At 34.1% G+C, this 27,127-nt stretch overlaps 7 protein-coding genes and 1 long non-coding RNA gene across 11 annotated transcripts; 4 read left to right on the forward strand and 4 right to left on the reverse strand.

Moving 5' to 3' along the window:
* Positions 1-3,049: 3,049 nt before the first annotated feature.
* LOC103857112 (probable NADH dehydrogenase [ubiquinone] 1 alpha subcomplex subunit 5, mitochondrial) lies at positions 3,050-5,062 on the reverse strand. The gene is made up of 2 exons (XM_009134266.3): positions 4,667-5,062; positions 3,050-3,459 (listed from the first exon to the last, which is right to left on the reverse strand). Exons 1-2 carry the CDS (start codon positions 4,977-4,979, stop codon positions 3,260-3,262), a joined length of 513 nt encoding a protein of 170 aa, XP_009132514.1. The 5' UTR covers positions 4,980-5,062; the 3' UTR covers positions 3,050-3,259.
* Positions 5,063-7,362: 2,300 nt separating this feature from the next.
* LOC103857113 (heavy metal-associated isoprenylated plant protein 13) lies at positions 7,363-8,577 on the reverse strand. The gene is made up of 3 exons (XM_009134267.3): positions 8,122-8,577; positions 7,902-7,977; positions 7,363-7,807 (listed from the first exon to the last, which is right to left on the reverse strand). Exons 1-3 carry the CDS (start codon positions 8,131-8,133, stop codon positions 7,500-7,502), a joined length of 396 nt encoding a protein of 131 aa, XP_009132515.1. The 5' UTR covers positions 8,134-8,577; the 3' UTR covers positions 7,363-7,499.
* Positions 8,578-9,198: 621 nt separating this feature from the next.
* On the forward strand, positions 9,199-11,676 carry LOC117132563. Its single transcript, XR_004456188.1, has 2 exons — positions 9,199-10,835; positions 10,934-11,676. It is a non-coding gene; the product is annotated as an uncharacterized LOC117132563 (long non-coding RNA).
* Positions 11,527-14,515, reverse strand: LOC103857114 (tryptophan--tRNA ligase, chloroplastic/mitochondrial). Its single transcript, XM_009134268.3, has 15 exons — positions 14,378-14,515; positions 14,202-14,315; positions 14,032-14,119; positions 13,694-13,735; positions 13,530-13,619; positions 13,321-13,443; positions 13,154-13,225; positions 12,902-13,014; positions 12,762-12,783; positions 12,605-12,670; positions 12,484-12,540; positions 12,319-12,365; positions 12,135-12,216; positions 11,948-12,037; positions 11,527-11,861 (listed from the first exon to the last, which is right to left on the reverse strand). Exons 1-15 carry the CDS (start codon positions 14,416-14,418, stop codon positions 11,730-11,732), a joined length of 1,179 nt encoding a protein of 392 aa, XP_009132516.2. The 5' UTR covers positions 14,419-14,515; the 3' UTR covers positions 11,527-11,729.
* Positions 14,516-15,687: 1,172 nt separating this feature from the next.
* Positions 15,688-19,455, reverse strand: LOC103857115 (heavy metal-associated isoprenylated plant protein 10). Its single transcript, XM_009134269.3, has 3 exons — positions 16,447-19,455; positions 16,217-16,295; positions 15,688-16,082 (listed from the first exon to the last, which is right to left on the reverse strand). Exons 1-3 carry the CDS (start codon positions 16,450-16,452, stop codon positions 15,859-15,861), a joined length of 309 nt encoding a protein of 102 aa, XP_009132517.1. The 5' UTR covers positions 16,453-19,455; the 3' UTR covers positions 15,688-15,858.
* A 240-nt stretch (positions 19,456-19,695) lies between these two features.
* LOC103857116 (protein REVEILLE 6) lies at positions 19,696-22,511 on the forward strand. 4 transcript variants are annotated; one of them, XM_009134273.3, is made up of 8 exons: positions 19,696-20,023; positions 20,600-20,657; positions 20,994-21,117; positions 21,207-21,386; positions 21,486-21,590; positions 21,672-21,781; positions 21,871-21,930; positions 22,022-22,511. In XM_009134273.3, exons 1-8 carry the CDS (start codon positions 19,800-19,802, stop codon positions 22,121-22,123), a joined length of 963 nt encoding a protein of 320 aa, XP_009132521.1. In that variant the 5' UTR covers positions 19,696-19,799; the 3' UTR covers positions 22,124-22,511. The 4 variants fall into 4 exon arrangements, with proteins under 4 accessions (XP_009132521.1, XP_009132520.1, XP_009132518.1 ...); XM_009134272.3 differs by having other exon boundaries at positions 19,697-20,023; positions 21,483-21,590; XM_009134270.3 differs by having other exon boundaries at positions 19,699-20,023; positions 21,477-21,590.
* A 399-nt stretch (positions 22,512-22,910) lies between these two features.
* Positions 22,911-24,194, forward strand: LOC103857118 (40S ribosomal protein S10-3). Its single transcript, XM_009134274.3, has 5 exons — positions 22,911-23,050; positions 23,132-23,180; positions 23,251-23,536; positions 23,635-23,749; positions 23,915-24,194. Exons 1-5 carry the CDS (start codon positions 23,048-23,050, stop codon positions 23,993-23,995), a joined length of 534 nt encoding a protein of 177 aa, XP_009132522.1. The 5' UTR covers positions 22,911-23,047; the 3' UTR covers positions 23,996-24,194.
* A 595-nt stretch (positions 24,195-24,789) lies between these two features.
* LOC103857119 (transcription factor MYB82-like) lies at positions 24,790-27,100 on the forward strand. Its single transcript, XM_009134275.3, has 2 exons — positions 24,790-26,489; positions 26,566-27,100. The coding sequence occupies exons 1-2, from the start codon at positions 26,227-26,229 to the stop codon at positions 26,900-26,902; spliced, it is 600 nt and encodes a 199-aa protein (XP_009132523.1). The 5' UTR covers positions 24,790-26,226; the 3' UTR covers positions 26,903-27,100.
* Positions 27,101-27,127: the final 27 nt, after the last annotated feature.

Below are 27,127 nucleotides of genomic sequence, written 5' to 3' on the forward strand. Positions count from 1 at the left end.
TTAAAAAGTGGAACCGGTCAAAGCTAAATGGCTGAGATGTTGGTGAAAATTACATTTTCATAGCTTTTGGACTTTTGGTGATAGTAGAAGTATAATGTTTGGACTCATTGAGTAACAGTTAGGTGGATAATAAATGTGGATTTGAACTTTTCAACAAGAGTGATGACATTCATGTATTTGGGGCTGTGTGAGAAAGATACATGCTTGTGTTGAAAGTGAAACACATCATTATACAAACATCTTTACGCGTTTCATAAATTTTTGCAACTTCTCCACTTCAGTTTGGCGTTCGTTTCAAGCTCTGGCCATCGTGTCCTCATCCATTTCCACTCATGCTTATACTCGTATTTTATTTTCCGCCTCGTTACTTTACTTTCATTTTTTTCGGGATTTTATATTTTAGTTTACCAATCCTTCAAGTTACAAGGAAACTGCATCGTGTATGAACCATATTAACTTGAGAAACATGTCAATAATTCTTACGTTAATGTCAATACATTTAAAAGGTGATCTGTTTCTGACATTAAAAAGTATATATATGGTTATCTTTTTCCTTTAACGTATGTTAAATATCGTATGCATTATCTTTTTCGGAATAAAAGAGGAGATAGTGAGAGATCGATGGTGTGAAATTGTTGTAGGTAGAGAGACTCAAATGTGTTGGGCCTAAAAGTCTAGGCAGAGATGATAACTACTCGAATAATATTTGACCTACTTCTCTCTTTGTAACTTTTTCTTAAAATTCATCCTCAATCCTCATATTGGAAGGTACCAAGAAAGAACATAGTGGAGGATTGGCAATAAATATCAATTGATTGTGTTACTCTAGATATTCCAAGCAACCAAGTTTGTCATTAGTTTATGAAAGTTCCTTTTCTCATTTTTTTACCAAAACAATCCAATTGACATAGCACATATAGTTCAAGTGCTTTTTTTTTTTGGGTAAAAAGTTCGTGCATTTTGTTAGAATGTGTTAATTTGAGGTGTGCATAATTGGAGGAATCAAATATTGACATGATCCGATTCAATAGACAATTTTACTGTGATTTTTTTTAATATGCCTCTGTTCGTCCATTATAAAAAAAAAATTGTAACCAAACCTTGCATAGTTCATTTGATTTAGGTCACGAGAATAAGTCGCATAAAACAGAGAACTAAAACATAGAGAATGAATCATAAATAGAATATTGGTCAAGAAATGGAATAAAGTTTCGATAATGTCGTGATGAAGTAAAATATAACAACTACAAAATTTCAGTATCACACAATAATACTAGCGAACTTGGCTTCGACGAAACATTTAATAATTAAGACGGACATGATAATAACCATGCAAAGAACAAAGGTCGATGTAAAACTAGACTGCAAAGAATCAAAGATGCATAACACTAGATATATATACCAAGATTTGGAGAATCAATGGATCAGCTTCAAACATTATGTACAAGAATCATAATACAAGATTCGCTCTAAACTACAAAAAAATCAAATTATTAACACTTCCATTTCTTTTACATCAAACGCCATTTTATTATTCAATCTTTCATTTTTTTTTATGTTTTGTTTTTCTACTTATAAATAATAATCATCACTATCATGACAATTAATACACAAATAAATAATGAACCCTGTCAATATCATGTCGAGAACAATCCACCTTACAAGGAAGCAATGAGCAATCGAAGCCGGAGAACCATACACGTGCAATGTTAAAGCGCCCCAGAAGAGGAAGAATACGTTGCACCATAGAAGCGACACTCACCGTTTTATACTACACAGAACAAAGCGAACTTCTTTTAATCTCTTTGAGTTAAAGTACCTAGACTAAAAACAAAAAGAAGAAGTAGATTTGATTGTCCCCTTCTTAGATTTTCATTAGATGCTAATGTAGAGCACATGTCTCCGACCAACTTAGCTTAATGTCGTTCTTAAGTCTGTTTGCCCCGCGAAAATTTCCAACTGTCTGTTTATGTATATGCACAATGAGCTAATCATCACATACTGAAATACAAATGATCTGTATTTAGACATATATGTGATCGATAATTATATTTTATTAACGAGGATGCCAATTTGAGTTGAGGTTCTTTTACATTACTCGAGGTCTCTATGCTTATCATGGGACTTTGAATGCATTGCATGTGACTGTTTGTGATAAGATAATTAATATCTTGTTGTTTCTAACCATAAGCTAAACATGCTAATAAAATAACGGAATACTTCATCTAAACAAATTGGTGCTGAGTAATTAATCATAAAACACTAAGATGTTAGTTTTTGTAGATTAGATATATTTGTTATAGATTATAATGTCGTTTTAATTCTTATACGTGTATAATATAAATTGATAAAACGATTCATTTCTCGGTTTGGAATTTGTAAGACGATTCAATCAACATAATCGTTCTGTCAAATGGAAGATTCTGTAAGGATACTGAATTCCACAGGAGAACAAGAAGTGTTTCTTTGGACGTCTGTGGTATCAGGTACAAAACTCGAGAGCCAAGGAAGCAGTTGCTACATTTCATCAGATGCTAGGTTTGGGTTTGCAACCGAATAACTTTACATACTCTGCAATCTTGATCTTGTGTTCCTCTGTCCAGTTGGTGGATTAGGGCAAGAAGATTCGTTCACAGGCAATAAAGGTCGGCTTGGAGGACAGCATTGATATCGAAGTGCTAGGCATCATAAAATGTCCATCTCTTAGACAACGTTAATCTTAAGTCAAGCTGATTACGGATTTGAGCAAAATTGTTTTGAAGTGTTGATATAGAGATTGTTGCCCAAAAAAACAAATGTTAAGACTAGGAGTAGAACCTAATGTTGTTACTCTATCCATGACCGACCCGAGATTTTGAGAACCATAGACGATTTAGTATAGTTTTCAATAACTTTTTTTTACAAATATGAAGATTCGTTTCTACTTTCTATATTATTTTTTTCATAAATTTTGGAGACTATAGGCAATGCTTGACTGGCCCCGACTCTATCTGGTATTCTCTGAGCTAATCGGGTACCATAGAGTTCAAGGTAATCGGCTACATGTCTTAAAAAAAAGTAAATGCTCTTTTAAAGGGGATGAAACATCATTTGTATTATCATAGGCGGTCTTTGAGAAGAAAGATAAAAAACATTTATGAAACGAGTGACATTGTGCTAGTTTTCAAAGATTATTAACCAGTTTATTCATAGGCTCGCTGTCTCTGAACAGTGGCCAAACAAAGAACACAAACAAACAATGTAGAACTGGAAAAGTTACTCACTCCTTCAACTGCGGATCAGTGGAGGTAGCAGCAGCTGGGATTTTTGTTTTGGACTCTGAAATTAGACCTTCAAGGGTTCTGTAGAAATCCTCAGGAAGAGGACCAGGTCGATGCTGAGGAACGTGCTTGGGAATGGGTGCATCGTTCTCAATTACTTCACACTCGTAGTCATCTGGAACACCCCAAGGGTCCCATTCTGCAAATGCAAATCAAACGAGTTACGACTCCATGGTGAACAAAGTGTTTGTAAAATGAGCAAACTCAGAACAAAAGGTTGAAATGGGCAACCTCGGTAGCATAATACAGCACAAGAGTGTGATAAGGGCTCAAACAATAGCTAGTTCTAAAAAGACGGTTACAAAAGTAAGATGCCTGAAGCCTAACTACTTAAAGGATCATGCAATTCCTGTTTCTTAGAAACCGCATGGCGCTCCAAGGCGAGGAGGTTAGAGCCTTGCGATCAAACATTTTCAAACACCATCATGATGGTAATTGTAATTTCTTCATCATTACACAACACAGAGATAACCAAACACGCCATGCAACCCAAGAAGTCGAACAAGGTCAACGAGATCATTAAGCTTCAACAGATTCTCAAAAATAAAAAGGCCCAAAATAGCTCACGCATCAAAACAAGCCAACAACAAAAAGATTGACAAAGAAGAAGACAGCAATAACCTCAAGAAAACTGGATATGGAAGTACCTACGGATTTAGAACATGACCAAACCTATGTGACACTGAAGCCAAAACGGTTCCAAACTACGCAAACATTTAGTAAACAACACAAAATCTCAACTTTTGCATTTCAGCTTGAAATTTCAATAACCATGAATAAAACTCATACTTTCTTTCCAGTTTCCACTAGCTTGATAGCCGATAAAGAGGACACAATAAAAATCAACACAAGAACGTGACAGGAGCTCAACATAAGATGCCTGAAACCTATACAGGTTTAGAACATAAAAATCGAAAGAGATCTTCAACAAGCATATACAGGTTTAGAACATGACCAAACCTATGTGACAGTCACTGAAGCAAAACAGTTCCAAACTAAGTAAACTACACAAACATTCACCCATACGCCTAAGCTAGCAAACAATACAGACAAAAAAAAAAACTTGACTTTTACATTCCCTTACTCGCATTTCCCACATAATTTCTTTCACTTAGCTTGATAGCCGATAAAGATGACACCTTTGCAATCCCCTGTGCTCAGATTTTTCAAACTAACATTCTACAAAGCCTCTAGATTCTTGTAAACAAATCAATCCCCAGCTCAAAGTTCCCTAGCAAAAACCTAAAGCAACATTCTAATCTCAAATCTCAATCTACATCCGCACAATCAGATACAATAGCAAACGAATCGGATGATAATGAAATAGAAGGAGAGAGCTTACGCACCGATCATCTTCCCAATGAGTGTGAGCTCATCTTGCGCCTCCTCGATGAGCTCCTCGACTTGACCGCAGCCAAGACGCTTCTCGATCGCCTCCCAGTCTTCCTCTTCCTTACACACATTGAGACGGTGGCGCGTGAACGATTCCACCGCTTTACGGTATCCTTCGTCCTCCGGCACGGCTTGGATCTCCTTTAGGGTTTTGCTGTAGAGATCGATCAGCACCGCCCTCGCGTTCGGTACGACGTCGAGCCCCACGATCCCCGTCGTCTGCTTCACTTTGGCCAGTAACGGCCGTCCGATTGCGCGAAGGAACATCTCAACCGTTAGATCTCTCTATCTCTCTCACTCTTCTCTCGCCGGCGAAATCTCAGAAGGTTTGTTTGTTGTTTACAGTGTCAACTCTCACATTTACGAAAGCGAGATTCTTTAATGGGCTTAACTATGGGCCTTTCTTGAACTCTATTTGTGTATTCTTATATGGGCCTTGGTTTTATTAAATGCTTACTCCTATCATATGGGCCAACTCTTACGTTGGATATTTTTTGTTTAAAAAGGGTGTTTTTCTCTATTTATTTTCATTTTTAGTGTATGTGTACTGATTTGCTTGATCTCAGTTTCAGAAAAGTATGATTTCTATGAGAACGAGACAAAACATTCACTATCCAACGCCGTGCAAAGAAAGGTTTACGAAACTGACATAACTAATACAAGTTGAAGATTTTTAGTAATTGTTGTTATTTAATGAAAGTGACACCGAGATCATGCGATGGTAACATGCTATTCTATAGTATTACCACAAATTTATAGTTTTTTATTTTGTGGGAATTCTAGATCTTGGACCAATTCTTCCTCTGTACAGAGAATCATCTCAAAATGGCGGGAGTAATCCCGAGTTAAAATATTCAACGTTTCCCAGGCTTCACGTTCAGCTTTATTGCATAGTTGTGCTTATTATTTTATTTTATTTTATTTTGAAGTTATTTTTAGATTTATAGAGAACACGTAATGAAAGAAGTGAATAGCCAATAACCTGACATCAAATATCTATACTATTATTTGCGAAGTAAATTTTAGCAACGGAGTTCTCACGTTAAAAGTTAGAGCGGTTAATATCTATACTACCCTTAATGAATTTATCTATAATTAACTATATAATCAAAAACGAATTTTTATTTATAATATTATTTTTTTTTCAAAAAGATAATTTTTACATTGTGTTGTTATCTTAAAACATATTTTTCAGTTATAAATATAATTAAAAACGAATTTTTAATAATAATATTTTTTTTTCAAAAAGATAATTTTTACATTGTGTTGTTATCTTAAAACATATTTTCAGTTATAAATATAACCAAAAACGAATTTTTATTTATATTAAAAGTTAAAAGTTAGCACAGTTAATATCATTTATACCCTTAATAAATAAATTAAATAAATTAGATAAAATAAAAAACGAATTTAGTGTTTATTTGATTAGATAAATGTTTACAATTAATAAAAATAAAAATTATCCATAACTTAGAAATATATTTAAAATAAAAAGATAATTCTTATATATATTGTGTTGTTATCCTTTTTTGGAACAATATTGTGTTGTTATGCAAAAATATATATTTTAATAAAATGGTTAAAAGTTTAAAAACAGAAAATACATAACTAAATATTAAGTAAAATTATTATTTTTTATATAATTGAAAGAGAATATCAAGTGATCTCTAAGATTTATATCTTATTTATTAAAAATGAATATAGTGCACAAAGGAATTTTAAAAATTTCTAATACATAAGAATTTTCAATGAAAACATAAATAACAATTTAAAAATATTTTTTAATTAGTAATACATGTATTAATAAGTAGTTATAAATCTCTATGCCCGCACGTGCGGGCGAAACACCTAGTTTCACATATTTATCAATGGGATACTATACGAATAATTTATAAAAGGAATTGTTAATATTTCAAATAGTTTTATATAATGAAAACCTAGTCTATTTTAAAGTTATTATCAAGATTCGGTAAATTATTTTTTTAATAGATTGGTGTTCAACATTTTTTTGACAATTGTGTATCATCGATATATATAATATATACGATATTTATATTAGTTTTGCAAGTTGACAAAAAATAAATATTAGTTTTGCAAATTTTCTCAAGAAGACTTGGATTTTCTGGCATCACTGGGTCAAGAAACGAAATGTCATCGTAAGCCTCATTCGACATGTGGAACCCTCAAGTCAATGTAGACTTTTGTATTTTCCTTCAAATTGTTTTTAAAATTTTTTGTAACTTTTATTAAAGTAGACTTTCGATCTTGACTCTTTATTAATTTATAGTATTTATCATTCGCTAATCGTTCGAAATTTTTCTATTATTACGATCTAATATATAACTAACTACATATTGTTGGCCAAAAAAAACTAACTTCATATTATGTGGAAAATCTATGTGTTTAACAAATGATTTGAAATAACGACATAACTGTGTACAAATATATGTATCGCATTTGTATCCAGTTATGAACCGATTCATTCAACTAATCCCTCCCAACATATTTCATTTACTACTAGAGTACTAGCTAAAAACAAAGTAAGTATTTAACATAAGAAAAGGTCTTAAATGAATGAAACCGCGAGAAAAGATTATTGATTACTGCATGATTAAAAGTGAAAAGTTAATAAAACGTTACTAAGATCAACTTCATCAAACATAAGCTGGCTGTTTTTATTGAATAGACTCATACGGGAAATGTAGATTACAATACCCAAAAATACACTCTTCCATCAAAATTAAGTGCAAATATAACTAATATTATCTGAAATAATTCTAGGAAAAATTACAAAATCACACAAGGCCTTGGTTCCTCCACCACAACTCTAGAATACCCGCATGGTGGACAATAAGAACTTGCATATGTAGCAGGATGGTATTGGTACTGGTTGCTCCAATAGGCAACCGGGTTGACAATAACCTCAGGTTGTTTCGGTTTCTCCGGTTCCTTTTTCTCAGGTGGTTTAACAACTTCTACCGAAACGATATCTGCGGTACATATCTTCCTTAGCTTCTTTACGAGTTTTGGTACATCAACTTCTCCCACCACCGTCATTTTCCCGGTTTTGTCATCCATTGCTACCGAAGTAACCCCTAAAATATAACAAAAATCATGAAAATGCTTATTTTCCCAGTTTATTAAATGTTATTATCATAGTATTGTAAATGTTGAAATTTATAAAGATACCTGAACACTTAGAAACGGTCTTCCATGCTTTCTTCCTGATACTTTCCTCGTGAACACTCAGTTGCAACACAGATTTCTGTCATTTTAAACCCGAGATCAGTATGGCTAATTGCATACTTTTTTATTTTAAGCATGATTGGTGAGTTTCTATATATAATGATTACTCACCCATCAGTTAGACTAAATATAATTAATTATTTCAAGAGATGAAAGAGTGTACCTGCGCAGTCATGGCTCAAGAAAAAACTATAGAAGAGCTTCAGAAATTTCTGATATTTTTAAGAGAGAGACGTAGAGGAGAGATGATTTGAGACGTTGAAGCTTCTTGATGACAATTGCAGTTTCGAAGATTTCCTTATTTTATAGAAATTTCACAGGAATTTACGAGGAATTTCATTAATATATGACCATAAAAAGTAAACGAGTCAATATCTATTAATTTTTTATTTTTGTAGGAATTATTTGAAAATTACGAGGCCGCGACGAAATCAAACGGAAAAATCGAAGAAGTGTCACTACTCATAAGGCCGCGTGTACGACCAGGACACTGTTAGTTTTTGGACCCTATTTGACTCTTCGGTCACGTAAGAACTTCTTAAGCAAGTTCTCGTACGCTTTGTAAGTTGTATAGATATCAATTCGAAACGAAAACTCAATCCCAATCAAAACTTAGATTGAAGTCACAATGGTTCTCTCTTATAAATTTTTAAAATGTTGGCATTTATTTTATTTTTTGTCCTTAGATTGCTTTTTAATCATAAGAAAACATAAATCCGGAGCATACTACTCCCCCAATATCATCACTTAGATTTTTGTTTTAGAATGTTTTCTGTGTGTTCTGAAAAAAAAAATTATCGAGTCTTTTATTTTCTAAATGATTAACGATCAATTTTTTTTAAAGAAACATAACCAATAACAAATTTTTGTTGGAGACCCTGTATACCCAAAATCGGAATACATTTAGGTACGTTCGTAGAGAGCGAAAGTGATATTTTATAGGAAAATTTTCATAAATAGATCATTTTCAAATTTTGATCACAAAAATAGACTACAAGGAAGAAAATAACCAAAATGTTTTATTTAATAGGTAAAAAGATCTTAATATTCTAGATATATAAAAAAAATAAAATAAAAAAAATAAAAAATGTAAAAAAAAAATAAAAAAAAAATTAAAAAGTTTTTTAATTTTTTATAGTTTTAGATTATATATAGTTTTTTTGTTTCTGAATTTTTTTTTTCGATTTTGTTTTTAATTTTTTTTCAAATTTTCTTTTTGTAATTCGAAAATAATTTTTGAAACTATTTTTAAAATTTTTATTTTCAAATTTTTAATATTTATTGTTTATTTTATAAAATTTTAAACATCAATTTTAAATCTCCACCCTTTAACTCTAAACCCTAAAGTTTGGATTAGTTAACCTAGGAGTATAAATGTATATTTAACTCTTTAATGAAACATTTTGATTCTTAGAGTCTATATTTGTGACCAAAATTTTTTTAGAACTATCTTTGGGTATTTTCCTATTTTATATGTTAGAATGTTATCGTTTTGTTTTGTTTTTAATTTATACAACCTAATATAATATACTAATTATATTTTTTTTTAGGAGGTTAGGGTCGAAATCCATAATCAATTCGGACCCAAAAAGACCAAAACCATAACATGTAATGTTAGTTTTGTGACTTTTGAGCTAGTGACCTCTTGTCTTAATATACTAATTATTAAGTGTTGAAATCTTTGCTTTCGACTTAGTCACTAAGATAGATTATATATTTTTGTTTTTTGTGGCCTTGTTGAAATTGATTTCTAGTCATTCCATTTGGTGAAATGTTTTAATAACTACATTATAATATTATATGATGAGATCTTAGTTCAAAAAAAAAAAAAAGAGATGAGATCATGGTGTTTTAAATAATTGAATTCATGTCTTTGCGTTTTGAGTCTTAAGGTCGATCGTTTGAACTGATTCCATTACCTCGTATTGAATGATCTTAGGCTTTCATCCTTATCATTCAGAAACCAGTTCTTAGCTTCTTACAACATCCACCTCACAACATTTTCAAACAAAAACACAAAGGCAGACTCCTCCTTCTATGGCTGTAACTGAAATGTAATTTTGTGGAATAGATTTGTTTGGAATACATCATTCCATAACATTCCATAAAATATTTACCAGTTACAATGAATACCATTCCAAAACAATTCAAAATATTCCATTTTTGAAATGAAACAAAAATGAAATTTTTTTGTAAAATTCATTATTTTTGTTCCACAAAATAAACCTTCGTGAATAAATAGAATGAATTGAATAAATAATTTCATTAATAATTCAGTTTCAATTCTATTTTATTCATCGTTCCATTTTTTCTTATTCCAAAAATATTTATTCTTTTTATTCATAACATTCCTACTAAAAAAAACTAATTACGGCCTATGTGTTTGACCCAATTTTAAGCCTCCTGGATCATTTAACGACCATAGTCAGTGTCACTCCATCGCCGATAAAGACTAAATGTTAACTTACTACCTCATAATCCCCAAATTTTTATTTAATAACTTACGACCATAGTCAGTGTCACACACATAACATAAAGATTTTTTTATTTATTTATAATATTTACGTTAAATAACTAATTAAGAAGATCTTATTGTTACAGTTACATTTTAACAAATATTTTTAAAAAAATATTACGTAACTGACCATAATTTTGTTAACATGTATTTATTTATCACACAGAGCGTTGGTTATAAACTCTTTTGTAACATAAGTAAAAAACACATATAAATTTGACACTTGGGAACAAACTTTACAATAACAACAAAACTCACAAAATAGCAGATTGATTTCAATAATTCAGAAACATTTTATTGAACTTCCTGGAAAAACATGAAGACCAGCACTGCTTTGATTTTAACTTTTCTTGCTTTATCATGTAAGTTTATTTTGGCATATTAAGATGATACGTAAAATATTTTATCCTCTTTATTTACATTGTAGTTTAATAATTCAAAATATTTAAACATTCTATAGGTATCATAAATATGGCAGAATCTAATTCTGAAGAGAGAACCCATTCTTCCAGTCCAGCGGCAACTCCTCAAACTGATTTTCCAATAAGAGATCTTATATTTGATAGTAAAAGAGCGGACATACTTGCCCATGATTTGTGTGCTGAATGTATGCATCGTTGTCTTAGAAAGAAAAGATATATGCGTTATTGTAAAAATCGTCAATGTTATTGTGATTATAGTAGGTACGTAAGACCATATCGTCCATGTGTTTCCTCACCATCCATAAAATAAAGATAATAAAGTTAATTTTGAATAAACCTAATTTTTTTCTTTCTAGGTATTTTATTTATCTGTACTGTCCATATAACATATATGCATTGAACATAAATTTAATACAAAATCGGTCGGCATAACAAACCGAACTAATTTTACAAAAACAATATGATATAAACCTTTTGATTATACTTTAAAATAACTTTTAGCTGTTCATTTAACACATTGATACGACTGCATTCAACTGCTTAGTAACTTGTTACATCTCATTAGATACACAAAAAGCTATACAATATGTATATGTGATGTTTATTATTAGGTTTTTGGAGACTAGATTATTTTTCATTCCTTTCATATGAATTCTTATTTTGATAAAGATTCTGAAACAAATTGCAATTGTACACAACTTGATACATCACAGTTACAGAAAAGAATATTGAGAGCAGCATTTGACTGCATCAATTCAAGAATCAATAATTGTTTCACCAGAAAAAAAAAGAAGAGAAAGAAGCTTTTAGACAACATAAGGCACTGACTGATACTCATAAATAGAAACCCATCGCTTGTTTCAAATTATGAATTGTGGATTCGGCTATCTCCGTGGCTCTGTCCGCACCTTCTGACAATACTTTGTCCAAATACGCTGCCTCTGCTGTTATCTCCTCATAACGCACCTGCACAATGGAACAAACATAAACCAAACCAAATAACACATTACACAAAATGAAATCCTTATATGATATGAAATGAATTGGCAGACCTGGATTGGACTAAGATGCTCGATGACAGCATCTGCAAGGAGAGGCTTAAATGTGCCCCAGCTCATATCTTTGCATTCCTCCATCACTTCCTGCAACCCATTCAAAATATAACAGTCTTATATCACTCCTTGCCTTGTGATCCAAAGTCTTTTAGGAGTCAAAACCCATTGTTTGCTTTCTTCATACCTCTTTTGTCTTGCCTGAAACAATCTGATATACGGAGAGGAGATTGTTGCATTCAGGTCTCTCGGCATTGTCAAATTCAAGGCTGTTGTTGGAGCAACAGGAAGCAGGAACTTTTTCAATATCTATTAATCTAACCAACTTGTGCATTCCATGTAAAATTTCTGGCGACGTTATTAGCACTTACCCTGCAAATGAGTCTGTCTTGCACCGTTTTATCTTATCCGCAATCAACTACAAAAAAAAAAAATTGAGATTAGAAATGGATTTAGTAGCAAAGGAGATTCACATACAAACAATATGACACAGAGTTACAAGTATTAGAAACAATGGCGAGTTTCAATCTACTTACATCTTTGGAGTCAAGGAGATTGATCCGGGACTGATCAGAAGGTGCAGACTTGGACATCTACAAAGATTACATGACAGTAAGACCTCAGCAACAAGTAAAGAGATTCCTCTTATTATTATACCTTGGAAAGACCATCTGTAAGAGACATAACTCTGGCTCCAACTTGTGGTATGAGTGGTTCTGGTATCTACATATATGTTTAAATTTGAAAACCGATTAACCATCGGTGATAAAAAGCCACACAATGAAGGGTAGACATCGCATTGTGAAAGTCTCACCTTAAAAATTGAACCACCACGCCTGGAAAATGAAAAAAAAAATCACAATTAAGAAACATGAAAATCATTGATCAGAAGCACTTGTTTGGATGGTATACTTAAATTTACTAAATGCACAAAAAAACAAAAATTTATAATACCCTCCAAGCTTCTTCCACTTCCTTCCACCATATAAATTATTCACACGCTGTGCCAAGTCGCGAGCAAGTTCAAGGTGCTGCTTCTGGTCCTCACCAACAGGGACAAAATCTGACTGCAGAGTATAAGCATCAGCGACACAATGCAACAAGCTGAAGAGATCTATAGCTAATATAAGCTTGTTAATTAATAAGTATTCCTTTTTCATTTCAATAATTTAAGATGAGACTTGACTCCTTTTAAAGCATCACCACCTTATACAAGAGGATATCAGCAGCCATTAGAACTGGATAAGTTAACAATGACACAGAAGCATTCTCACCCCCCTGCCAATTTAAAAAAAAAAAAAGAGACCAAAATAGAATCAGCAAAACAGGATCCTGTATGTATACAACATGAGAATATCAAAATGTATACGCACCTCCTTGCGTGATTTCTCTTTGAACTGAGTCATTTTCTGTAGCCAACCGATAGGTGTGGATGAACTCAAAAGCCACATTAACTCCACATGAGCACGGACGTGAGATTGCACAAACACCGAAGCCTACAAAGGTCAGCTCTTTGATTGGTTATTATTGCACACATACACATTTTAACTGCTTTCACATAAAGAGTTAAAAAAAAAAGAACCTTAGAAATATCTACACCACATGCTAGATAGAGCGCTGCGGTATCTCTAGTTGCCTTTCTTAGTTCTTGCACGTCATAAGGTAGTGTTATCTACAATATGTCAAGACACAAAGAAGTATCATTACCTAAACTTAAAACTTTTGAAAGGTAGTGATGATACATACCGCATGAAGATCAACGATGAAAAAGAGTGTTTCGTATGTGTCCTGCAGACATATAAACACAGAAAGCCTGAGAAACAAAGGAGAGATAAACCCTTTTCCATAAAGCCTCAAACTTTACAAAAAAAAAAGCAGCTAAAGTTGATGAATTTTAGTAAAAGTCTAAAGCTTTATACAATAGCAGTGGAGCAACCAGAGAAGATAAACTCTATCTTCCTTAAAGGCTAGAACTTTACAACAAAACCAATCTAAATGTGATGAATCTTAGTAAAAGTCTAGAGCTTTACAATAGCAATGGGAGCTACCTAAGGATAAATTTGATGAAAGAAGATTGCATTGACCTGAAGAGTGACCCAGTTTTTGATAGCGCCGAGATAGTTTCCGAGGTGGATTGAACCTGTAGGCTGGACTCCAGAGACCACACGCTTCCTGCCATCAGAAGAGTAAATGGAATCAAAAGAGAATTAGCAACTAAAGAAGAAGCAGGAGGCAAAGACCAAAGGGTATTTACTTTACAGAAGGAGAAGGAGAAGTCTCGTCGGAGCAGTAGCATCGGAATCGAGGAACGGGAAGAGGGTTTGCGTGTTGTCTGAGGAATCTGCTGCTATAGCCGAGACGAGCGAACCTGGAGGAAGAGGGAGTTGATGAGCATTTTGAAGAGGAGGAGGCGAGTAAAGGGTAAGTAACCTGGAGGAGGAAGAGAGGATGAGATCCGTCGCGTGTGCCATTTTCTTTGTCTTCTCTGACTCTGGCCGTCTCTGATTGTCTACGGAAATACTCTAACCGAAACGAACCTGAATTTTATGAAACCGAATGAAATTAATCCAACTAACCAAATTTAAATTGTTATTTTGTAAAGTTTTTAAATAAAATACAAAAGGGCAATTTTTTTAAATATTACTTTTTGTCACAAAATAGCATAAGAAGTGAAAAATTCTTAAAATAGCATTTAGTAATTAGTAAAAGTATTAAATTATTCTATCTCCTAAATCTTAAACTCTAATCTCACCTCCCAAATAGTAAACTTCAAACTTTAGTCACTAAATTCTAAACCTAAATGTATAAATATATATATTTATTTAATAAACTTTATTTTGGAAATTTTCTCGTTTGCTAATTTTTAAAACGAAAAATTTAATTTAATGCTAATTAATAGTATTTCTCAAAACAAAACTGAATTAAGTTTTTGAAACTAGACTAAACAGATCATAAAACATACATAGTAAAATCTGCCTTTTCAGTGATGAAAAAAATCTGAAAATTTATCAATTTTCTTAACTTTTATACTGGAAAAAAGTATATTCGTTTATAGAGTATTTATCGATTATTAACATATAAATTTTTAAATGTATAATTTGTTAACTGTTTATTGAAACCTTGAATCCATATTTTTCTACTTGGTGTTAGATAGATCAAGTCATTAAATCTTGGCTTCTCATATACTGTACTTCTTTGAAGACCACTTAAGTGTTTTTGTTATGGTATGCAGAATACAGTCTATTCTTATATGGATTTTATATGACTTTCTTCTTTGTATACAAAGCAATTTATTGTGCTCATTAGTTGACTAATTTAGAAACTACTTACAATATTTGCTATAATTCAGGTAATTTAGAAACTCTTTTACATTTGAATCCACAAAACAGTAGACTTCGTTATTTCTTTGTCGTCGGACAGCATCCAATAAAACATCCTTGATATGTTCTAAATAAACAAATATATATCATTCTAATAAGGGAGTTAGAACTGAAATTATAAGAAAACCCAACAATGAACGGGGCATTCCACAAAATTTAGGATAACATCCAAGATAATATTTTAGGTTTTGTGAACTTAAGTCTACTCAGAAATATCAATAACTAAGATTGCTACGGGTTGGATAATCTACTAAATGCTGGTTAGTCTACTTTACAGTGCGTTAAGTACTTTTCCCCTTTTTCCTTTATTAATTGACTAAAATAATTTAGTTTACGAAACTTCAAAGTTAACCAAAAAAAGAATACCAAGATGTAAACAGACACCATATTTTTATTCAAACATACATAAACAACATTTCACAGATGCCAAAAAAACCCAACATTTCACAAGAGATGAAATATCAACATACATAATACAATAGTCCATATATAGAACTCAAACTGATCACAACGACCTCAAAAACGATTCCTTTAAAAGAAACCTATCTTCCAACGACGGAAAGATGGGGCCTTCTTCACTATTGGTTCAGGCTTCTTAACCGGATCCGGATTTTTCTTCGGTTCTCCATCGTGTTCAAGCGCGATAATGTCAACATATTTGTATATCTTCTTAAGCTTCTTCGTCATTTGAAACTTGTCGAATTCTCCCGACACCTTTAGTTTACCTTTTTCTTTCACGTCTATCAACGTAACTCCTAAGAACAACAAAACTATTGTTTAAAAATTTGTAGTCGTAAAAAGATTAAATTACTTATGTTTCTATATAAACCGGGATATCTTGCCATCAATGGTTTATTAATAAACCATTGCTTTATACATGTTGCCATACCTGGAAAATCACATACGACTTTCATAGCTCTCTGTTTAATTCTTTCGTCAAACACATCCAACTTGAATACAACTTTTTCCTGCAAAGATTATTTAAGCGTTACATTTTTATTGAATTTCTATAATTATAGAAATGGATATATATATATTTTTTAGCAGGCTTTCTACGGCGGATAAAACCTGCTGAAATGAACCGTTCTGAAAATTTAAGTAAAACAAAAGACAACAAACCTGCATTTTCGGAAAATTATAGTTTGGCGATTACGAAGAATGACAGAAGATGTAAACGAATGGGGTTTCAACTTGGTGGCTTGCTCACAAACCTTGCCTTCCCCCGTATATATAGTGCTTTTAGCTAGCGAGTTTAAAAACGAGCAAGTCAAGTAATCGAGGCTACACAATGAAGTAGTCAATTTGGTACGAATAAACCATGATGTATAAATACATTTCGAGTCTTTCTATATAATAGAACGTTGGAATATGTGGCTGCTCCTCTTTAGATTAGTATTTTATGGCTTCAACTAACACCGTGTTATCATTTATATATGTGATGTTTTCTGTCTTTTTCTTGTTAGTAGCAATTACATCATTCTGACGAAGATATGCTAAAGAACCCTACAACTTCGTCGAAGGTATGAGTTGAATATCCAATTTGGTATGATTAAATGCTGAAAATATATAAAATATTAAAACGCTGATTGGTTATGCATAATAAATAGTTATATAATGCATTCAAGAGTAAATTGAAGGAACGTGAAAAATAAAATAGAACAAAACTAAACAAAAAAAAAAAAAAAAAAAAAAACAAAACTAAACAAGAAAATATAGATTATAGGTGGTATTATATAAATCGATTAAGTAAACATTGTTGGCGAAATTATACAGGAAAAGCTTGCGTTGGTCTAGTTTCACATCATGGCGTGGGATATACATAATGCAATACAAGTTTTCATATTTTGATTAGAGTTCTAATTGAATATAAGTACGAACAAAAACTATAAGTATGGTGATATCTTGTGTATTTGCATATTTTTAGCAATCATTTTAGTTCTCAATTTATCCATTTAGATGCATTTAGAGTAGATTTAGGTGCATTGCATATACATTTGTCTCTATTAGGTGATGGAGATGCTATTTGGTGAGTTTGGAACCTTTGGAGATGGTTTAGAGACAAGAATGGTGATTTTGGTTCACAAGACGAAGTTCCAACTGTCCCAGCGGCCAACTGCAGCGGCCAAGACAAGCCGCTGGAGAAATCCACTACTCCCTGCCCGATATCTGGAAGATGCAGCGGCCAAACGACAAGAAACAGGCCGCTGGAGTGTGCAGCGGCCTTCTGCAGCGGCCAAATGACATGTCATTTGCCAGCTGCGACACTTAGAAAAATCTGCACTTCTGTTTTTACCAACTTTTTACCCAAATTATCTTGGGTCAACCCATGCTTGTTGGGTCGATCCAGCTCGTTTTTAGGCCACTATAAATACTTTTTAGACCTAATTTTAGAGGATCTCTTGTTTTCTATCTAATCAAAAGCCACTTTTGGTTGAAAGATTGAATCTTGATCATAATTTCTTATCTTTGCTTGATTATCTTGCTCTCTAATCATGTTTAACCTTGAATCATCCATGGTTTTGGGGTTATTCATGTCTATTAGTGAGTAGACTATCTTGGATTCATGGGCTAAGGTGATTAAGGGTGATTAGAGAAGATCTAGGATGTTTAGTGCTAGATAAACTTGTTTCCTTGCTTGTTGAGAGTTCTCAATGCTATTTTAGTCATGATCATACTAAAATAGATCTCTAGACATTTCCTGCCCACAAGGTGTATGTTGAAATGCCTTAACCAACTCTTCAATGCTTTTAGCTTGCTTTACCTAAGAGATTAGTTGCTAAAGGAGTTAAGATTGCTATTAGACTTGTTCTCAATGTTTGCTTTAGTAACATTCAACCTAAAAGATTAGATGCTTGAGTTGCTTTAGCAAAAGAACATTCATCTAGAGATAGAGCTTGTTTAGCTTAGTGTCTAGGCATAAGGAAAGTGTTTGATTGATAGCTTACCACCTCTAGATTGGATCTACATCACCCAAGATCAAATGCCTAGCCCCATGAGTCCTCTTGCTTCATATTGAGAAAAGAAAGATCATTACTTTATTGCATTAGCTTATTAGTTCTTAGTTCATACCATCTTTAAAACCGGATTGCACTTAGCTTAAGTATGAACTTGCATTCCCTTTGCTTTAGAATCACCTAGGATTGGTTCGACAATCTTTTATACTACAACATTTGATTAGGAGCCTTGAAAACTCCTAACACCAAATGGCAAGCTAGCATACCACATACCAGGAGTTACAAAAAGGGATGTAATTTTAGGGTAGCCACTTTGTGCAACTCTTCTGCTTTCTTTTTTTAATCATATTGATAAAAAATTGCTTGGTTTATTCTGTACATAGTTTTCTCCTTTCCTTATAAAAAGCCTTAATGAGCTATATAATCCATTTAGTACTGCTCTAACAGCTAGAATCTACTATTGCTTTGAATACATTTACAAGTTATATAGGTTTTGATGATGATCATAAATTCGTCCAACTGATAAAATGTCAGTCATGATCATGGATGTCATTGTAATGATCTCCGAGACATATAAATTCAGTTCCACTCTCTAAAAGAGACTGAGGAGATAATTTAGATGCAAGTTCTTGGTCACGTGCAGTCCCACGATGCCGTCTCTAGACCCGTCGTAATCGTACCCAACCTCGAAGCACTTAAAACCGTTGCCTACTTTAAACGTTCTCTCGCTTGAGTTGATGAACTAATATCAATTGGGGAGTTCAGAAAAAAGGGAAAAAAAGAGCTTTCTATTATTTGTAAATGCATACAACTAACCCGTTTCAAAGATATATATTACATCAAAATCTCGAGCAACGACAATATTCCCCTTGCTCTCTCTTAAGGTTTATTAACAATCTTGATTTGACAAATTTCTCGATCAGTCATGTAGCTAAAACTATAGTTTACGTTTGACTAATTTTCATCGATTTGGTATTATAATTTGTTATTTTCAACGTAATACGAACTGAAAAAGAAAACATCTAAACTTTACAAAAAAGAGATTATTCATGTGGAGGAGTACAAAACAACACACCGTGTTAAATGAGGACCAAAGTTTCAAACAGTAGGAAAATGAGAACGTATAGGTGGTTGTGATGGTGTGAGAAGTACATATAGTTCTGGATCATTAAGTTAAAATTAATCTTAAGTTAAAAAAAAAAAACAATTTTAACCTTTTTCTTAAACTCGAATTATTAAAGATCAACGATCAGGATAACTCGAAAACAATAAGCCTAAAAATGGAGTGAAAACATAAAAGGTAAAACTTTATTTAAAAGGAAACTACGGTTCCCAAACACGTGGCACGTTATAATTAGGTAAAGCGACCGACCTGCGACAATCACACAAGAGTTTCATCGTGAGACACAAAAATGCGCCTATACATACACACACATTTTTATATATACATACACTATATATTATTATAATTATCTCTGCCGTCTTCCTCCTCATTACACATCTTTCAATTTTTTGGTCATGGTCTCTAGAAACCCGAATCCAGCAGACGGTTCTTTCTTGGATCCGAACGCTATGACCGTTGTTCCCGCGATTGGACCCTTCGCGGCGGTGGCGGAGGCGGCGGAGACAGTCTCTTCGGGGGAGGATCTGAGCAAGAAGATTAGGAAGCCTTATACCATCACCAAGTCTAGGGAGAGCTGGACCGAGCCTGAGCACGACAAGTTCCTCGAAGCTCTCCAGCTGTGAGTTTTCTTTTATCCTTTTTTTTTTGAAATTCACTATATTGTTTAGCAATTCGCCGTTTCGAGATTCGATTGGGTGAGAATTAGCGGCGAATTTGGTGAATTAGGGGTTTCTGAAGAATTAGGGTTTCAGGAATGTTTTGTCTGATAAGCATTGAGAAGGTCAGGATGTGAAACACAAGAGAAAGACTCTGTTGTTGTGAATGTGTTGTAATAAACTAATAATAGTTTAAATCGAAATTTGAACAGCTGAGAGGACGTATGTGATCAGATATGTCTGATAAGCATTTAAAAAGCCGTGATGGGGAATGATTTGTTCCTTTTGTAAAATCATAGCTTACAAACATTTGGTTAGAGAGAATTTGAAGTGTACTAAGGTTGGTTAGCATATAGAGGGAGGGATCTTGGGTTAGTTCTAGTTGAGATTTCAAATTGCTTATTCCGCTGTGCACTGCGAGTTTGCAATGCCTTACATTGTTGTTATACGAGGATAGTTGCATCCCTATATTTAGCTTGTTTGGTATTTAAATTGATATCTCTTGTGCTTATGTTTTTTTTTTGTTTTTATCATTTTAGGTTTGACAGAGACTGGAAGAAGATTGAAGCTTTTATTGGGTCAAAGACTGTGATTCAGGTACAGTAAAAGAAAATGCAAAAAATAATCTTCTTCTGAGCTCCTTTTATTCTCCTCTCCTTACTATAGTTGTTTAACGCTCTCTGTCATCTTCTCTTGGGCCCTCTGTGTTACCTAGGAATGTGGTCGTTATCTCTCATTTTGATATCTCCACAAAGTGTTCTTTTGAAACGACTTTACTGTCTGAACTATTAGTAGCAAGAGGGGCACATGCTTTTGTCGCTGATCACGTTGATATTTAATAAAGTGCAAACATTAGATTTTCTTGAAGTGAGCTTGTGCCCACACTATTGTTATTGTTGTTTCTTAATTATTCGGATTTCTCTAATGTTGCAGATACGAAGTCATGCTCAGAAGTATTTTCTCAAGGTACAAAAGAGTGGGACGGGCGAACATCTCCCTCCTCCTCGACCTAAAAGGAAAGCCGCTCATCCATATCCTCAGAAGGCTCACAAGAATGGTAGCTACTGAAAATTGCATTTTTTTTTTATAATGTTAGTTTTGCTTATTGAGAAACTAATATTGATGCCATTTTCACGGCGTGTGCAGCTCAACCTCAAGTACCAGGTTCCTTCAAATCAGCAGCACCTGAACCAATTGACCCGAGTAGTTATATGTTTAGGCCCGAGTCTTCTTCGATGCTGATGACTTCTCCAACCACCCCTGCTGCTCCGGCAGCTCCGTGGACTAATAATGTGCAGACAATTAGCTTCACTCCTCTGCCAAAAGGTTTTATTCTCATCTACTAGCAATCACTATTACTCTCTTTATGTAATCATCTCCTTTTTCAAATTTTGCTAAATGTTGTGATGGACACAGCAGGGGCAGGAGCAGGAGCGAATAACAACTGTTCTAGTAGCTCTGAGAATACTCCGAAACCACGATCCAACAGGGACACAACTGAGCAAGCGAATCCTAGCCATTCATTAAGAGGTAAAGCTTTGTTACACATCTCTTCTATTTATCTTCTGCTTACGGTTTCTTACCAGATAGTTTACTTCTTCTTCGTTTCAGTTTTACCGGACTTTGCCCAAGTATACAGCTTCATTGGAAGTGTGTTTGACCCATATGCAAGTAACCATCTACAAAAGCTGAAGAAGATGGACCCCATCGATGTGGAAACGGTATGATTCTTTGTCTTTTTCAGTTTTTCAAATTGAACAAATGAATAAAACCTAATCGTTGTTTTTATTTGATTGCCCCTATCAAGCAGGTGCTACTATTGATGAGGAATCTATCCATCAACTTGTCTAGCCCTGATTTTGAGGATCATGTAAGTATCTTCCTTTACAAACTCAATTTTAAACTAGAAACCCTATGTCTAAGCTAACCTTAAAACTCTTTAATTGATGTCGAGACAACAGAGAAGGCTTCTCTCGGCTTATGATATCGGTTCTGAGGCAGCAACCGATCCTGGCGGAGGGAGTAAAACCTTGAATAAAGATCCTCCCGAAATCTCTACTTGAAGTTAATAGAAAAGAGGGGAGAATTATGATGTTAAGTGTCTCAGGTGAGCAAAACCCTGATTGGCTACAGAACACAGAGGTTCTGTTGTGGGTTTTGTTTGTACATATGAAGAATGATGAAGCTGACAATTGAGCGGTTTTTGTTTTATATATATATACTTCTTTTGGACCATGTATGGTAAAAGCAGAGTGTATTATCTTTTAAGTTAAATACCATTAGTCTTATCTCAGCCTTTTCAGCTTTTGTTTAAGCATTTTACACAGCCTGTCTGTGTCTGATGGAAGACCAAATCTCGTGTCTTAGGTTTTTCCTTTTCCTTGCGTTTCTATATAGTGTGTGTAATAACATAGGAGCCACATAAATTTAATTATATGGATTGTTTTTTCCTTTTGCAAAATAATAATACTCCCTGCTCCTTTCCTTAACAAAAGATACATATATACCAAACTCCAAAAGTATCCTTTGGCATGACAACATTGAGGATCCATTCCGTCCTACTCCATAGTGGAAAATTATCGTTAATTCTATCACTATTTAGTACTGTATTTATTAGTCACTGTTAATCTACTAGTAATAAGATTACTTTGTAGAATGAAATATGCTTTATCAAACAGAAAAACACTACTATTTGTATTTGGTATATTAACTAAAGCAAACAATCAGTTTCAACTCTGTCCAAAAAAAAAAAACTAATCAGTTTCGTAGAATGAATAAAATTCAAAGGTAATCTAATAACATTAGACTACTGCCGGATTATAAATACCCATATTTGATAAATTATAAGCCCATTAAAGGCCCAAAACAAAGCATATAAAGTCATCGTCTTCTCAGTTGCTGAAAACCCTAGCTTATTCACACACCCTCGAGTTTCCTCCCTCTGCGTCTCTCTCTACTCGAAGAAAGCTCGCCCCCTCAGCTCCACAATGGTACGCATAACCTCTTTCTTTCAATCTATTCAACCTCTTCTCGAATTCTAACCATCTTCTTCTTCTACCTTGTGCTTTCAGATTATGTCAGAGGAGAACCGCAGAGAAATCTGCAAGTACCTTTTCAAAGGTTCGTGCTTTTATCAACTTTAACTCTCTCTGCATCCCTTTTAGCTGATTTAGGTTGATGAGATTTGCAGAAGGAGTTTTGTTTGCGAAGAAAGACTTCAACCTCGCGAAGCACCCTTTGATTGAGTCAGTACCGAACCTGCAAGTCATCAAGCTGATGCAATCCTTCAAGTCCAAGGAGTATGTTAGGGAGACGTTCGCCTGGATGCATTACTATTGGTTTCTCACAAACGAAGGGATTGAGTTCTTGAGGACTTACCTTAACCTTCCTTCTGATGTTGTTCCCGCTACTTTGAAGAAGTCTGCGAAGCCCATTGGTCGCCCCTTTGGTGGTGGCCCACCTGGCGATCGCCCAAGGTTTGATTTTTTTTATGAAACTCTTTTGCTTGGTGTGGTAAAAGGTTGTTCCTTTGTGTTTTTGATTGATGTATTATTGTGTGTTGTTTTTTTTTTAGAGGACCTAGGTTTGAAGGTGGAGACCGTCCTAGGTACGGTGACCGTGATGGGTACCGCCGTGGTGGTGAAGGTGAAAAGGGTGGAGCTCCAGCTGATTACCAGCCTTCTTTCCAGGTGATTTCTCATTTCCTTTTGCCTTTTATTTGCATCTGTGACAGAGTAGAACTACTGAACTGTGTCGGAGTCTTTTGGTTATATATATTTAGCTTATGTTTTGTGATTTTGCGCCTCTATTGTGTTGACATTCTTTTGTTGTTTGTTTGTTTTTTGGTTGTGTAGGGAAGTGGTGGTAGGCCTGGTTTTGGCCGTGGTGCTGGAGGTTTTAGCGCGGCTGCACCATCTGGTTCAGGCTTGCCTTGAAAGAGAAATGGTTTTTAGTCGACAGTAAGAGAGTATGGAGGACTTGTTTCAGCTTTTAATTTTGCTTTTATAATTCGAATTCTGGAGTATCTTCATGTTTTTTTTATCTGAGTTGTTGAAGCAAACATCTGTTCTTAAATTTACGTTGAGCGAATTGAATTTTTCTCTCGTCTTTCCGTATGAGAATTGTTTCTCCTTACACCGTCAGTGGCTATCATTTTTCTTCACACTTGCTGTTGGTACCATACTTTGATAAGTAAGAAAGTAGTAAAATGAAGAGTGTAGTAAAGCTGCAAAAACTAAAGAACATTATAGTTGCAGAAACCAGAATTGTTACTTAGCCAGGGTAATGTTCACTTGATAGTATAATGACTAAAACTTGACATACAGAGTCGGCCAAACATGAAAAGTTAAGACCTTAAAACAAATCAAAACTACCAGAAACGTTTGAACGAATTATATTGAAACTCCAAGAGGCCTCTTCATCTTTTACTATTTGTTTCAAGATTCTTTGCAGGGTTATGACCAAGTAATATTGTGTCCATTGCATTATAATTTATCTTTGACCACGATGAGGGACTGGTTTCTCCACATTCTCCATTATAATTAGTATTCACCCTCTCATTGTATGTCAATGTATTTACACATCATAAGAAACAAATTTTGACACTAAACAGTGCAATCAAAAATCTTAAATGTTTAATCGATTATCCAATATTCCTTCAATATTATATAAATTTATTAAGAAAAATTTGGAACTGCATAGTTATTCATCGCAATATATGTTTTGTGGATTGTCTATCAGATCCAATAAGACACTAAGATCAATAGGAACAATCACCATATTGATTAATATGCCGATAATGCCAAAAACGAATTTGCATGCTTCTTGGGTACGACCATGGGTCTGGTAATACGCGTTCATCACATATGATGCATGGTTTATGAGTTTATTGGGATTAAAACAGGATCCACCTGGTTGGATTGCTCTACAATCAACTCCTTGACTACATCCGAAATTTATGTTTAGTTGTAGCTGCAGTGGTGTCGAGTCTACACCTGCTACACAATAATATTGTGTGGACTGTGGAGCTCACTACAGGAAGGTGGTGGATCGTGATGAAAGATAAGAGAAGGAAAAGAAATATCAAAGTAGACATTTTGCCATTTTTTGAAAATTAAAAATTCAAATGATATGCAAAGAGTTATACTTGAATTTTGTATTGTGCGTATTACAATTTCTGTGCTTTTTGTATATGCAAAGAGTCTTTATTTTATTGACAAAAAAGAATCATAATATTATTGTTGACGACCACTCTATAGAAACATTACTAATACTAACCAAACAGGTACTCAACGATCAATGACGGTTGTTGACGACAACTCCGTGTACCTTGTTCGTCCTAATGTGAGGACTTCCTAGATTATGTATATAGATCACTAAAATACGTATATTGGATTGTCTCTTTTTGTTAATATGTTGGATTGTATATATATACTGGATGTTTGATACTAGTTTGTTATTCATTTTTTATACACTAGTCTTGGCCATGTACGTCCAAACTAGCATTTTGAGCAAAAGATTAAAACTGTACATCATTTATCTTTTTGAGCGATAAAGAACTGTTGAAGTGGAACAACTGTAAAACGCACTAGTTGTATTTGTCAGGTATTATGTTTCTTCGCAGCTCTGTTGTAAGTTGTAACATAAACTTGGAAAAATATATACGAGTGATTCACTTATTGTATAAATCAATTTTGAATATCTTGGAAAGATTTCTACAAGGGCCTTATCGCTTTATTGCAGATTTGTCCACACTGATACAGAAAAAAAAGAAGCTATTGGGACTGATATATAGGAACTAGAAAGGAATAAAATACCACTGTGACTGAAGAAAGAGACCAAGTGGTAATGGAGTTGCGCAGGTATCGAGGTTGATGGAAATCTCCAACCTCTGATCTGCCCTTGTTTATATGTTTGCCATAAAGCGCCAATAATTTGAAACAATACTGAGGGATAAAAACAAAGGAACTTGAGCTTTTTAGCCTTTTACAGCTATAGTTTGCACGAATTTTACAGTAGTTTTACTGTTTGAAAAGTACACTTTTCACCTTCAATAATTATGTTATATAGCCCCCACATGTACGAGTTAAAGTTGCACTTTATGCGCATATTATAGCAAACGAAATACGCCTCATTTGAAGAAACTGAGGAGGCAAAATAACTAAAGATGGAGAAAAAGGAAGAAGAAAGGAAGTCTCATGTGAGAAGAGGGTTGTGGAAACCTGAAGAAGACATGATATTGAGAAACTGTGTCGAGTCTCATGGAGAAGGAAACTGGGCAGACATCTCTCGTCGGTCAGGGTTGAAGAGAGGTGGGAAAAGCTGTAGGTTGAGATGGAAGAATTATCTAAGACCAAATATCAAAAGAGGAGGCATGTCACCTCAAGAACAAGACCTCATCATCCGCATGCATAAGCTTCTCGGAAACCGGTATCTCCTGGTTTACTTAGCATTGATCATCCTCATCACTTTCTCAAGTACTAACTCTTTTTTTGTCCGCTTTTAGATGGTCGTTGATCGCTGGCCGCCTTCCAGGTCGGACTGACAACGAAGTCAAGAACTACTGGAATACACATTTGAACAAGAAGTCCACTTCCAGGAAACAGAACGCAACTGAGTCAGTGGAAGCTCCTACCGACAAGACAGTTATGTCTACAGGAGTGAGACATAGCCATGGAGAACAAGGAGAAGGAGAAGAAGGCACTACTAACTGGATGGAGGAGACTAACTGTTTGGCTTATGACGACCACATAGGATCTCCCCTGCCTCTCATCTCTCATTACACAGACACTCTTGTGTTTGACCCATGTTTCGCCTTCATGGATTGCTTCCCTCTGCTTTAGGACTTTCCTGAGTTTATCTCTGAGGGATAAATTCTTGCATAGACTTTGCGAGTCATATTTTGCTTTTAGTTATACAATTTAACATTGAGGGACGCAAGAATAAATCATCATGTATTTGTAATAAGCCTGATTCATTAAGGATCATAATCTACCTTTTATCATCATAAAGAACTTTTCCAAGGATATTTAGATTTGTTATTGTTTACAATTTTTGACTAATCTACA

The sequence above is a fragment of the Brassica rapa genome, chromosome A03 (assembly GCF_000309985.2).
Source record: "Brassica rapa cultivar Chiifu-401-42 chromosome A03, CAAS_Brap_v3.01, whole genome shotgun sequence".
NCBI lineage: Eukaryota > Viridiplantae > Streptophyta > Magnoliopsida > Brassicales > Brassicaceae > Brassica > Brassica rapa.